This window comes from Haemaphysalis longicornis, unplaced genomic scaffold (assembly GCF_048455015.1).
Source record: "Haemaphysalis longicornis isolate Haplotype H1 unplaced genomic scaffold, Haemaphysalis longicornis Haplotype H1 scaffold_12, whole genome shotgun sequence".
Classification (NCBI taxonomy): domain Eukaryota; kingdom Metazoa; phylum Arthropoda; class Arachnida; order Ixodida; family Ixodidae; genus Haemaphysalis; species Haemaphysalis longicornis.
The window spans coordinates 105,177,962-105,191,926 of record NW_027526225.1 but is presented as its reverse complement, the minus strand read 5'-3'; the positions used below and the strand labels follow the sequence as shown (position 1 = coordinate 105,191,926).

General features: G+C 46.3%; 1 protein-coding gene across 2 annotated transcripts in view; it reads right to left on the bottom strand.

Moving 5' to 3' along the window:
• LOC144163189 (vitellogenin-6-like) overlaps positions 1-12,974 on the bottom strand; it is a 57,721-nt gene extending 44,747 nt beyond the window's left edge. The window contains exons 1-8 of one of the 2 annotated variants that reach the window (XM_077694021.1): positions 12,669-12,974; positions 9,295-9,437; positions 7,830-7,964; positions 7,326-7,463; positions 5,574-5,738; positions 3,801-3,940; positions 1,243-1,423; positions 388-587 (exon numbers count right to left, since the gene is read on the bottom strand). In XM_077694021.1, coding sequence (XP_077550147.1) covers positions 388-587; positions 1,243-1,423; positions 3,801-3,940; positions 5,574-5,738; positions 7,326-7,463; positions 7,830-7,964; positions 9,295-9,437; positions 12,669-12,723 — 1,157 coding nt within the window. In that variant the 5' untranslated portion in view covers positions 12,724-12,974. The remainder of the gene's footprint in view (positions 1-387; positions 588-1,242; positions 1,424-3,800; positions 3,941-5,573; positions 5,739-7,325; positions 7,464-7,829; positions 7,965-9,294; positions 9,438-12,668) is intronic. The other variant, XM_077694020.1, reaches the window with a different exon arrangement.
• Between the last annotated feature and the right edge of the window lie 991 nt (positions 12,975-13,965).

The window sequence follows — 13,965 nt, the reverse complement described above, 5'->3', positions numbered from 1 at the left end:
TTTTTCTTTTGCTATCCACTATCTCCTTATCTTAGAAACGTGTTCTGTTTTCTTGTGTAAATTTGCTTGTACGCTAAAAAAAAACAGTTGGTAGTCAGCGACCGTTTGTGTTCTACGTGTTTCTATTCCTCGGTCCTATTTCGTTCGCGCTGTTGCGTTTTTTTATGATCATGAACCAACTAACCCGCACCAGAGTCCTGCTAAGCTTAACAGGAAGCTGACTTTGTTATCAGCGGTGTGTTTCGTTAACAGCGGAGATGATTTGCATTTGCTCTCTTTGCACCCAAGTTGGGACCGCGAAATACCCCGAATAAAGCGACATGTGGAATAAAGTGATTTTGTTAGTAGAGTTCCCTGTAGCTTGTTACGCGTGCCGCCGTGTCGCACCTGATGTGCTGCTTGGCGCCGTTGGGTGCGTTGAGCACGTGCTGGTTGTAGATTTCCGAGATCTCGCCGTACGTGAAGGTCAGCATGTTGGAGAAAAGCTGCAGAAACAGCATGCTCGGGCTCGGCAGCTTGTCGCGCATGTTCTTAAAGTCCTCGTCGCTGTACTCGATGCCGGCCAGCCGCTTCAGCCCTTCGATGAACTGTTGCAGGGGACAAAAAGCACAGGTATACTAGCGCTGTACTCATATACTAAGCTAATGTAATCTAACAAGATGACAGCAGACCCAATTCTCTCTTTTTTAAAGGGAAGCTCTCTGCGGCTCTTCAGGCAGGTTTGTGAGGGGCTGCTGCAGCTTTCTGGCATCGTGCCCCGATGCGTTTTATCTTACAACCGACGACGCTAGCTGGCCTCAGCTTACCGCCTCGCGGGCTAAGTAAGTTACTCGAGGGGGCTGGAGGCTGAGGAGCTAATGCTCACTTCCACGGACCGCTACCGAAGGTTTGGCTGGGGCAGCGTTTGATGGGGGAACCTGGGAAGCTCTAGTTTCCGCATGTATCACTTTCTCTGAGCTTGGAGCTGCTGGCTTCTTCGCCGGAGAGATGAGACATTGAACGTTTTTTCCTGAAGTGTTGTCTTTCTCAGCGCACTCACCACTGCTCACCGTTCTGGATGATCGGCGACTACGCCAAGCCCAATAACACTTGATGCCACACGCCAGTTCATTTCAACCCAAGTATGTCACGATGAATGCTTCGCGTTACGTCCATTCCCACGTCTGCGTGGGATCCACCATTTTTTTACTTTGACGGCCTCGTATGCAGGCCTTCAAGTACAGTCACAAAAGCAAACCTTACTGTTTCTGTGCTTCCTGTGAGGCCGAACTCGTGCACGTAGTTGTTGCTGCCGTGCAGGTCTTGGCCCGTCACGGGGCCGTCGGTTTCGGGAAACTTGTGCGCCAATCTTCGGTAGCTGTCTGAATCTGGAAGCGTTATTTCCGCGCCGCTGTCATGCGTCTCCAGGAGTGTCGCGGTTTGGCTGCGAAGGAAAAAAATAAATTTGGGGGTCGCTTTTTGCTGGCCGCAACTGCCTGCGTGGTCACATTCCTGCATTCGCTAACTATTCTGCTGCGCTAGGTGTTGTGCCCGTTACTGGAGTAGCTGCCCCTTGAGCGTTGTAATGGGTGATATTTTATTAAGGGCAGAGATGTATTCGAGCCCGGCGTTGTAGCGAAGCTGGATACAAACTTCTTTCTCGACCCGTGCTTTATTTTTAACAGCGCAGCTGTTGTACAAGCCATAAGTTCGCCATTGCAGGAAAAAATGCCAAGCAAATGCGGAGCGCTCTTGAGCGCGTCCTCCCGGTGACCGCGGAGTCCTCGGCTCGCGCAGTCGCTTTAGCAAAAAAAAAAAAAAAAAAAAAAACAATCAGCGCTGTCGTCGAGCGCTAGCGTGCATGTAATGCTTGGCATGAAGAACGCGACGATATCCATTCATGCACTCTTAAAAAAATACTATACTCGGTGACAACTTAAGCACCTTATCACCATAGCCGTATGTTTCCACGCGCGGTGCAAGTAGGGCGTTATTGGGAATATTTCAAACATGGAGTGAGCCGTTCCGGTTATTTTTTGGACTTACTATGCTTATAAACGACTCCAGTGACGACAAACAAACTGCGTGAGACAAGGCAGACGATATCACGCATTCATAGCAAACCCCTTTCAAAACGCGCGCGCACTGACGTCACGGGTCCGGCGCTTTGGCGGCGTGATACACTACATGAGGTGGTGCCGTTCTTGAGTTGTAACCGAGTATAGAACAGGTTGTAATGGGGCATATTTACTAACTCCTTCCGAACTTTACTACGCCCCATGAATGTACGTAAGTACTGCCACTAAGTATTGAACCTAAATGCTATCGTTACTAGTCTAGACTGTTCACTTAGCAACTGCTGCTTGTTTGACACTAACATTCACTGATAGTAACAAAACTCTAGCAATTATTGAAGATAATCAGTGCAACACTTTTCCCCCTCCAAATCACGATTAGAAAATTTTTGCAGGTCCACTTGCGGACTTGTATGTGCACACATTAAAATGCATAATTCTAAAATTATCGCTAAGATAACGGATATTTGTGACAAACCCACTGACTCTATCAGAGGGCTTTCCGCTGCTGGTTATACAAGCAGGAAGAGCAGATGTGTTTCTAAGGTAACCAAGTTATACTCGCTCTCCTCGTGCATCCCGCTGGTTTTCTTGCTGAATTTCTTTGTTGTCTAAGCGAGATATGTGCGTGTTTAGGGGGCTGCGTCGTGCTGCGCGCTCAGCCGATCCACACTGTCACGCATAGCTTTTTACTAGGTTATCTATGACCAGTTAGTAAAAGCAATAAGTATCTAGTGGATACTGTGGCAACTAACTGGTTAGTGTTGTGTTAGCAAGTGCCACGATTTTTTTAAAGAGTGTATGACGATGCCTACCACTAGCTAAGTGCAAAGCAACGACGGCGCATGTAAATAAACAATTCCAAAGTTGTACAAATGCGTGGTGATGTGTCCTTCAGTGCTAAGGTATAAAGAAATCCTGCAGCTTTGCCATGGTTCAAGCCTTGCGCGACTTAGTACAAGCTTCGCCAGTTGAGCTGGCGGACGTTAACAATGCTGAGAAAGGCTTTGCATCCACCACCCGCCGTGAAGAAGACGATGACCTTTTCGATGCATATGACGACGATCACTAGCACCGCAACCCTGCAAATAAACACTGATACTGAAACTTCACTGTGTGTCCGGAAACGCTCACCTACAATAGCTGCGCCCTTGAAGTCTTAGGCGTGAGTGCAAGCATATCTGAATGTTTTCTCTTCTTTGAACGGGAAGCTGTTGCAGTGTCAGATATTGACAATTAGGGCACATGCGTGCAATCGCCGCACGGGGTCCTTCAAGACCGAATTACTATGGGGCTTCACGTGATTGACTCTGCGCACAAAAATGTCACGAGTTTGTAACGCACTTGCCCCTGTAGACGTGACCACAAATTTAACGCAAGGCTTGTGCGATATGTGCACCGGGGAACTCAGCAGCGACAATTTGGGAGAGTTGCCATAGTAACCAGCTACCTGGCAAGAATCTGGGGAATCCCCGCTCCTATCCCCTCTTTTTCGCCCGCCCTCTCTTTCATCCTCTGAACACCCCTTCCCCAGTGTCGAGTAGCAATCCTGGCTCTAAGCCTGGATAACCTCTCCGTCTTTCCGTTCGTTTTTCTCCTCCTCCTCCTTTAATGATAACGCTTATCTTTTTTTCCTTCTCATTGCCATGTATCTTGATATTATTCCTTTGTCTATACAACAATTCTGCTCATAAGCCATTGCTTATCGTGTACGTTCCCGTGAAGGAAAAGGGGCCCAAGACTTACTTGATCTGTACGTTGAAAACTTTGCCATCTCCGTACGGGGCAAACAATTGGTCGGATGTTCCACAGGCGCAGCTTATGACGTAATTCTGCCGGTTTCCTTTCAGCTTGTACTTAACCTCCGACGTCATTGTAAGCGGGACCTGCGTAGAATTGTTACGCGAGGTGATAAGGAGTTGGTTAAAGTGTTAACGAAGTTCATTGACACCGCTTGCGAAAAACTTGCGTGGGACAATAGGGTACTGTTATGCTCTGCTCCAAACTGGAGTCACACCTCACAGCAGTCTGGATGGTCAAAGCCACTGAAAGGATACAAGAAATCCGGGCTAACGGCTGAGACAGGGAGATCGTTTAAGCCCTCGTTCACACAGCCGTTTTTCACCCCGTCACGTCACCGTCACGTCACCGTCTTCCGTCATGGGCGACGGTTTCTCGGGCGATTTCTCACCGAAAACGGTGCGACGGAGACGCGAAGCGGAGCTCTACGTTTCTGTTCCGTCAACACGACCAGACCACGTTCCGCGGTAAACCAGCCAATCATAAAACAAATTTTTACGGCTAAATTTAGCGAAAAGTGAGCACACGTAAAAATCTAAGTCATTTTCGTTACTTTTCAGATTAAGCACGCTCAATTCTAGGCTAAACTGATCACTAGTCAGATAACCCTGTACTCTGAGCCCTCATACACACTGCCGTCACCTTCTCCGTCACGGCACCGTCACGTCAAAAAACCGTGACGGAGACGTAATGGAGTAGCGTTCATACTGGAGCTCTCTGTCAGAGTGTCACATCCGGTCACATCCGGCTGCCGGTAATGGCCGCCTTTTTTCAGTTTATGTTCCGAAAACATCGATCGTCGGGAGCCGTTTGCGTTGCCCGCGACCCTGCTTGTTATGTGTACTATATTTTATCTTTTGTATTTTTTATCTTTTTGTGTGTACTATTGGATCACATTATTTTTACATTGAGGAAAATTCCAGCGCCGATGGCCTTTAAGCTCTTATGTTGCCTCAACATGTTTGAAGGCAACCGCCTGCTGTACTATTGCGACCGGTACCTTTTTCAAAACACGTCCTCTTTGATGTACACGTTGAGACCGCAGCCACGCGATTTTACCGTCCTCCACATTAATTTATCATAATCAACCTCGATCTATTTAAATCCACCTTATACCGTCTGAACCTATCTTAATCTTAATTTTGATCCACCTTAGTCCCATCTGCCCTAATAAACCTTAATACACATAAATTTACCCAATCCACTTTGTTCTATATTAATGCACCTCGATTCCTACCCTAATATACCTGAATTCATCTTAATACACCTTGGTCCACCTTATTCTGTCCTAATTTATCTTATTCAAAATTATATCACAATATTCCACTTTAATCCTGCTTTATTAATCCTTACTATCAAAAATTATTCAATCATTATTCCATCCAAATTCACTGTGATTCCCCTTAATTCATCCTAATTTAACTTAGTCCACACTAATCAACCCTATTCTACCTTAGTACCGCCTTACTAATGGTTACTATAAATCCATATTCTATCATTAATAACCTTAGTAATCATAAATTAACTTTCCCTTACACGGCTGGCATGCTTCGGCACACTTCTGGCCTTCCTTGGTTTACTTGGGCTTTGGCATTCTTCGCGTCGACGCCGCGGTCATTCGGGATCAACCTTACAATTATACAGTTGAGGCGAAAATTCGCAGTTCGGCTCAAGCCACCGTAGGGTGGGGTTAGTGCGGCACTTTGTTTATGTGCTCACCCATCGCTGAGACTTGCATCCGACGCACGGTCTTCCCTTGAGCGTACCCGTGACGTGGAAGGGCTGGTTGTCGCACTTCTCTAGGTTCTTCATCTTGGTCACTTCCAGCCGGTCCTCATGCTCTGTCACCACGTACGTCGTCTCACAGAAGCCGTGGATACCGTCCTGTTTGGTTTCGTTTATCAGCAGTCAATGAACAATTACGGAAGACATGCTCACTTTTTACCCGTTGTAGAGCAAACCACTTTTAGAACGCTCAGTTGCGAAAAATCAAGTGCATACTCTTAGAATGGCATCTTGGTCGTACACACGGCCAAGAAGTAGCAGCAGTGTTTCCTAGCGAAGAATTCGCCCGCTCAACTTCTCTGTGAATACCGGCGATGAATAATATAATATTTGATGCCATCACCGAGAATATGTGAGTCTGTGAATCCGTGAACCGAAAATCTGTGAACATTTCTGTGAGTACCTGGCATACACAGAAAAGTTTAGCGGGTGATTTCTTCGCTTGGCAACACTGAGTAGCAGAGAGGTGGGCGTGGCATCAAAGGCATGCATATACAGTGTGTTTATGATAACCTAACTAAATAATAGGAAAAGAGGAATTCGTCAGCAACAAATAAAATATTACTTGCTGAGAAAGGTGGGAATCGTAGTTTTATTTTTTTTATTCTGGTTAACATGTCGATAAAGCACTGTCCTTTTCAACTACAGAATACCAGCAAGTAGACCTTCAACCGACCAACTATTGTTGCGCAGTTGTCACTATTGCAGTATTTTAACGAAGCGGGCCCACTTTGGGAGGTAAGCGTGCAACAGTGTAACGAAGCGCGAATAGCGCCAAAACCTGGTATGTGGTTCAACATGCCACCCACTAAATAGGTTGTGTTTTTAGAAGGGGAGCTATTTTTATCCGCAATAATTCGTCTGCGGATGATTCCTTGGGAAGAAGTAGTAACAGTATGGCTGAATAGAGAACAGGAACTTTTTAGGTTCTTTCCTAACCGAATCCAATCCTCGTCGGAAACAAACGCTCAGAAGAGTTCAGCTCGCCTGAAATACATACGCCAAGAAGCCACAAAAAAAAGGCTGTGTCTAGAGTGCCATCCGACGGTTTTATAAGCACTCCGCTATACCGACGTCCACCGGCGTTTTATGACAAAATTGCCGCGTTTGGCAGTACATCGCTCTAGATAACATAAAGCTAGGCAACCTAACCTAAACATATCATAAGCTAACCTAACGCACACAAAGAAATCATTTAAGACACCAAAACTAACCTAAGGCACAAAAATTACGCTTAAAATAAATAATAAAAAAACCGAGGCAAGAGCCGGTGTCGAACCACCGACTCAGGGATCAATAAGCTAAGACGGATCCTCTACACGACAACGACACACTATTCGGTTGGTGCTAGCTTAGTGTTAAATATTAGAATGTCGTCGGACGGCACACTAGCCATGCCTGCAACGATCAGCTAGAGTGCCGTCGGACGGCACTCTAGACACTGCGTTTAAGTTCGACCGGAAAAGGCAAAGCATTCGATCCTGAAAGGTGCTATTTTATACCAGCGACGGCGAACAGTAGCTCGCTGGGGCAAATGAATGCTCAGAAACACCGCTAGGGGATCCCTCAAGCGTTTTTTCGTTTTCAGCACGCACGCCGGACGGCACAAAACCCACATTCTCGCCCACTTACAGCTGTCGCTGTAATTAAGTAAAAAGTGAACGTTGATGCTTGTCCCGAACGTACCTCGGCCACGCTGAACTCGCTGCCTTGTGGATTGATTTGGCTCCTCTTGGATAAATCCAGCTGGAAGAGGCTGAGGATGGCCCTCTTGATGTTATGCGACCACATGGGCTCACCCTTGCCCAACTCGGCGTGCTCGAACTGCAGTGAGATGGGAATCAAAGCGAGCGATTGGAGAACCACCCGCTTTCCATTAATATAGAACGTCCATAAAAGTAAATCGGGTTACAAACATTCGTATTCACTTGGATTAGACTACGTTGGACAGACAGACAGACAGACAGACAGACAGACACACAGACACACAGAATAGATAGATAGATAGATAGATAGATAGATAGATAGATAGATAGATAGATAGATAGATAGATAGATAGATAGATAGATAGATAGATAGATAGATAGATAGATAGATAGATAGATAGATAGAGAAGGAGGAGTAGAGGGGAAAATAAAGAAAGAAAGAAAGAAAGAAAGACGTAAAGTGCCTTCTCCCGCCGAACGTACCTTGCCTTCCTTGTATTCGCCGGCGAAGGGGCGTTCGAGCTGGTTGGAAAGCTCCTCATGTGGGCGAAAGTTGAAGGTGTGCGTCTTCAGGTCAATGGTTTGACCGTGAAACATGTCCACTTCCAAATCTGATATCTAATGGAATGATGAGAAACAACAAAGCACGAGTTATTTCTGACTACTTGGAGCCATTGCGGGTATTGTCTTCATGGTAAGTTGTTATGCCTATTATCATCAGCCTGGTGATATTCAATTAAGGACGAAGCCCTTTAGCTACTCCAACGGGCCCGAGGCTGCCTCATCGGAATCTAGTCCTTGACCAAAATGTTTAGTAACGATCGTCCTTATCGGGCTACCTAAACGTAAAAATTTTGCTGTCTGTCTGTCTGTCTGTCTGTCTGTCTGTCTGTCTGTCTGTCTGTCTGTCTGTCTGTCTGTCTGTCTTCACTATGACTCTCGTTCACACTCCGCTGCTCTCACTGTTTATTATCTTTCATCCTCTCTTCTCAGCGCTTTAAAACTGTCGGGAACAGTTGCCCATCTTATTTCTCGTAGTCGGGTGGAGCATCCGGCCCTATGACGAGTACTCGCTTCCGTTGCTTCCCCAGACGTAGCAGGCTTCTCAACAATATTTTACTAACACCCCATTCCTCCATTCCTTCCGTCGTTTACTTCGTTCCCACCTTGCCTCAGGCTAGCTGATTAATTAGCTCATTCATCAAGAGTGATGCTCTTGGAATAGCACTACCTAGATTTCATAACTGCATGCTGACAAGAAGAACGGCTTCTTAAACTGAATAAAAACATTTTTAAGAGAGTCGTATGCCTCTATAACACGGCTAATTACTTCTGATGAAATACAACATTGTCAGCTTCCGTGAACCAACCGAGCTTTCAAACTTTTCCAAGTGATATAACGCTGTTTTGCTACAGGCACTAAAATAACACTTCGCGTTAAATTACACCAGTGCTTCTAACAGTACTTTTCTCGGAGAATGCTTCTCCACAAGATGAGATAAATACGCGGTTACAGAGAAGATTTGTCCGTACTTGTGTGTTCCCAAAGCCCGCACCCCATTTGATCCTGCTCGATATACCATCCGGCAAACAATCGTCATCATCATCATCATAATGATAATAATCATCATCGTCATCATCAGCATCAGCATCATCAGCATCATCATTATGCATGCGCCCACAGCAGGCCAAAGGTCTCTCCCATAGATCTCCAGTTATCCCGGTCCTGTGCTAACTGTGGCCAATGTATCCCCGCAAACTCCTCCGGCAAATAAGCAGCATTTAATTTAAAAGAACATTCCACGCGGGAGGTGTTTGCTGCGGCAGAAGTTTTTTGCTGTGAATCTTAGGTTATCTCAACATTTGGAAAAAGAACTTTTGAGGCAGTTTTTAAAGGGCCATTTTATTTTAAAGAAATATTCAGATCACCTGAGAAAAGAGCCCTTACCTTGAAGAATGTCAGGTCCCCCTTTGGTTGCATGGCTAGCTTACTGCGGAAGGCAAAGCCATTGGAATGCAGCGGCTGTTCGGGGTTGATCGTCTGTATCCTTCCCTCGTAGCTGTACACGTATTCCTTTCCATTGTCGAAGCCTATGTGATGATAGTTATCAAAATCATCAGGTGTCCTTCATAAAAGTTTCAAAACTCCAAGAAAAGTCCGATTTCTCTTATTTTTGGACACTTGCACCTCCACGAGGATACTTATTCGGAATTTAAGGTTGTATGTCCACGTCTTCATTCCGTCGGATTATACTTGAAGAAATTTGGAGCAGAACCAAGAATGTCACATAGCGTAGGCAATATCTACATTCATGAACTCTCACACCACAGTTGATATGGCAGGCGGCCGCGGTTGATATGCTATCCGTCACCGCATGTTTCCTTTTTTTTTGCGAGAGATTGCTCTACGGCATAAGAGAAGGTTTTAAAAGTTGCAACATTGCATCCGTCTCTCTAAAAAACCCAGCCGGTGCTGGGGCCGCTATATCCAACGCTTTAGATGTAGGGTTCTCCCATCGGTTTTCGCGTTTCGCCTGGTGTTTTTCTCACGTTAAGCGACATTTGTAAAGTAAAACCTTGCTATTTTAACCGGGCACCGGGGGCGGGCTGTTGGCTATCTTAAAGCGATTTTGTGGCGGTGCCGGTCACAACGAATAGGCTTCTCCCCGCGTCACGTTGGTAAAGTTGAAACCTCGCTGTTGATGAAAGCTCTAAAGATTTAGGATTAATACTTTTCTTGCAGCGTTTAGATTTTCCCGCTACTTCCAGAAGAACCATCCGGGTGGTCACGTGACTTGTGATTGATGCTGTGATGTAACAATACCTGCGGCGTTTCTCTGCAATCCTCCGAACACATTGTACGAAAATCGCAGCCTTGTTTAATGCAAAACAGAGATTTCGAACGAATTCTCTAGGGGCAAGAGAGTAATTGAATTTTACCCCATTACATTCACCGTACCGTGAACTGTACACCTCAACAATTTCGCGCGAGGTTTAAACTTTCCCGAAGAGCAGTACCTTTCGTAACGTGATACTATGTATGCTATAAACATTGAACCATCATCAGAGGCCTCTAATTTGGTTTCCGCCGCCCCGTGTGTTCGAGTTGTACAACAAGCATAGTATATTTTCTGTGGCACCCCCGGGTTCTCTAGTACCATGTCCGGACAACGTTGCTATTCACTAGGATAAAAAATAATTTTTAATCTGCAAGTTGTCGCCTTTACTACATGGTGCACCAAATGAACGTTTAGCTGCGGGTATTATGATACTTCCCAGAATAGTTTCAAGCATGGTTGCAGTTAAAGTTTAAAAAAAAACTCCAAAGATCCATTTGATAAGCGTGGGATAAGGCCAAAGACCAATGCAGAGGGGTCAGTAGTCAACGGTTCTAATAAAACAGGGTCTTTGGAGTTCAACGTGTCCTCTTAATAAAAAAACACTTCAAACCCATTTTATACACCCGTTCTTTGCCACGAAATGTGTGATGCCTTCTCTGCGCTAAACGCTATTGAAATGTCTGAGCAGTTTACGCCATGTCGCTAGCAAGAGACTCTGTGGGCAGTATACTCAGGTAATTGGCAGGAAATGTTCTTCCAGGAGCGCTGCGAAACAATCTAGTCGGCTTAAAATAAAGCGCCGCAAGAAAAGCGGTGCCAAAAAAAGAAAGACAACGAAGCACTTGAACACTGAACTTCAAATACCTGGCGGCATTCACCAAAATTTTGAATGATGAAACACCGCACGAAGTATACCAGGAAACGATGTGTAGTCCTTAACCTCGCAAAAGCCTGAGAGAGCCTCCGGCAATCCCCCCCCCCCCCCCTCCATTTACCGAAGGCTCATTGTTCCGATCATTTTACGTATTGCGGATGGAAGGGAATGGTGTGAAACTTTTCGGAGCCGAAGAGCTCGACGTGTCAGGATTACAAATACTTGCGGAAAGAGGGGTCGGAAAGAGAATACGAAACAAACGTAACGAAGATCATTAGCCGTGGCGCCCGAATTTTTGCCTATGTAGGTGGTGGAGCACACCACACCTCCTGCCGCCGACCGACCATTTCCTAGTTCCACTGCCCTACATGTAGTCGCGAACTGAGAATTTTGCGCGCATAATGCGACATTTTTTTTTATAATTTTTTTCTATTTTAATTGCTTTTTTTATCCCTCATTATCTGGCGTAGCAAGCCAGAGCCACGCCTCGACTAACATCGCCATTTTTTATTGAATTTATTTCCCTCTCCCTCTCTCTCTGTCTGTCTCCCTCTCAGACGGGCGTAGTATAGACCTGTTCTCAGCTGCCTTCTTTTCTCATGGTTGATTTAATAAAGCGAAAGCTTTCCTTGTGGAAACGATGGCTTCCTGTCAAAACACTGAATCATTTCCCGATAGACCGGTTGGTCCACCGAAAGGTCTGACAATATCCAGACTCCCGGCGCGGGAGTGAAACCTGGCTTACATTGTGTCAAAGCGGTCACTTGAAAATCGCGAAGAAGGGCGTCAGACAAGACAGTGCACACATCGATCATGAAGAAGGTGTACTAGTATACCCTTATCTCATAAACCACGTATACATTTAGATCGTACGTAGATGCCTTTACTTGGTGCGCGAAAAATTTTCTCATGCGTTCGTTCTTCGTTTAAGATGTGACCAGTGGTCATCCTTTTCTAATAAAAGTTCTTTCCCTTCTCTTTCCCTCTCTCTCTCTCTCTGAAGATTTTTTTGGTCGCATAAATACCTACGCCCTGGCGACAAACTTTGCTGTGCCATCTGAGTAAAGATCCTTCCACGTTGGCACGCCAAGGCAATCCCATTAGTCTGCCCATTACATATTCACTTACACACTCTGTGTATATTTAGTTGCCACTGCGGTGGTCCAAATACCGCCTATTCGCACGGCCTCTCGAGCTCCTGACCCCAGGAACGCGGGTTCGATTTCGGCAGCGGGGACAATCCATCGGACGGAGGCAAAAAAGAAACGCCCGTGCATCGACATCTTCTTGAACCTTAAAGATCCTCTCTTGGTCGAAATAATTTTCGGATCCAACCACTACAGCGCGGCTCGTAGCCCCTGGCGTAGCTTCGGTACGTTAAACCCTCAAATCCTAATTTTCATAGCGGAAATTGCTACAGGTTTGCGGATATTATTCAACCCTGTACAGACCCGCGACAAGAAACCTTATCGCTCACAGGAGATACGGGGGAGGTCGCATCTTCGCGCGTGAGCCAGACATCAACCGCTATCACTGAAAATCGCTATGGCAATACGAGGCCGGTTAGCGCTGATTAGTGAAGCTGATAGTTGCGGTGTCGGTACTCACCTGTGACAGTCCACGCGCTCAGCAGGAGCGCTCCTACGGCAACGACCAGCTTCATGGCGGGCCGGCCGTACACTCGTCTAATCCACTAGCACCACGCAACAAGCGGCGTCCAACTGTCTGTGGCGCCTTAAGTAGCCTCGGCTAATGCTGCTGCGCGCCCTGGGAGAACGAATGGGACGACGATCCTGATAGGAGCGGACACTCCTCAGGCCAGTGGTGTGTCGTCGCCTCGGAAGCGGTCGTGTCGTAATTCCCCGAGTCAGTCCCGTGGTGCTCCCGTATTCCGGCGCCATCCGAACCTTGAGAGGCCACCATCTCCACGGAGCCCCTGGAAATCTCTCGCCGGGGGTGACGCTTCTTCGCGCAATATTTCTGGGGATGCTGAAAGCTAGCGTCGCTTGTTTTGGGTGTCAACTATCTTCCAAATGCGTCAGCGTCTGTGCTCGTGACTCCGTCTGTATCTCCCGCCCTTTTCGTCGGATTTGTTTTGTCTGGTACGCTAAAAATTTTCCTTTGATGTGCACCGCCTCAATTGCGCGCTCATCTCTGTTATCACCGGACATGACGTACGTCAGGACCCAAACAAGATATCAACCATACGTTCGTCATGCAGTTCCCATCGTAAGATTCATTATCATGGTCTCACTAACACCAGGAACAGAGTCCAGACGAACGTGTCTGGGTTTGTTTGTGTATAAGTAGACCAATCAGCTGTCACCCTTTTCTACCCGTACGGGCCTCTCAATCTCGTCCGCCTCACTTCTCTGTTCAAACAAACGCCCTTCCTCCACAATTGAGTATGCCTCCCTTTACCTCATTGCCCGGGTCTGCCCCGACAATCCGAACATTCCCTGAATACCAAACCCAACTCTTGAGCAGTACACAACTGGGTTGCACAGCTCTGACCCGGATGATCAGCGACAGATGGTAATACGGCCCACGAGTGCAGCCAGAGCAGCAAGAGCTAGAGAGCTACAGGGGCACTTATCTTACAAACTACATGCACCCTTTCTTAACCAGCGTAAAATGAAGTTAATCCTCATTCTCTTCCTCTCATGATTTCTATGAGTTATGATCATCTACGTGTCTTAAAACTTTGTTAACTACCTTGTAAGGGCGGTTTACTTACGGTTCCACTACGCACCTTGAAACAATACTTACGTCGTCACAACGATGCATAGAAACACGAATGTTGTGGTTAACGCTTAGAGATAAGTCAACAGCAGCGCGGATTAGGAAAGAAACCCAGAAGGAAGGCATACTTGTTCACGTTCAGTGATAGAAGTGTGATTGGGCA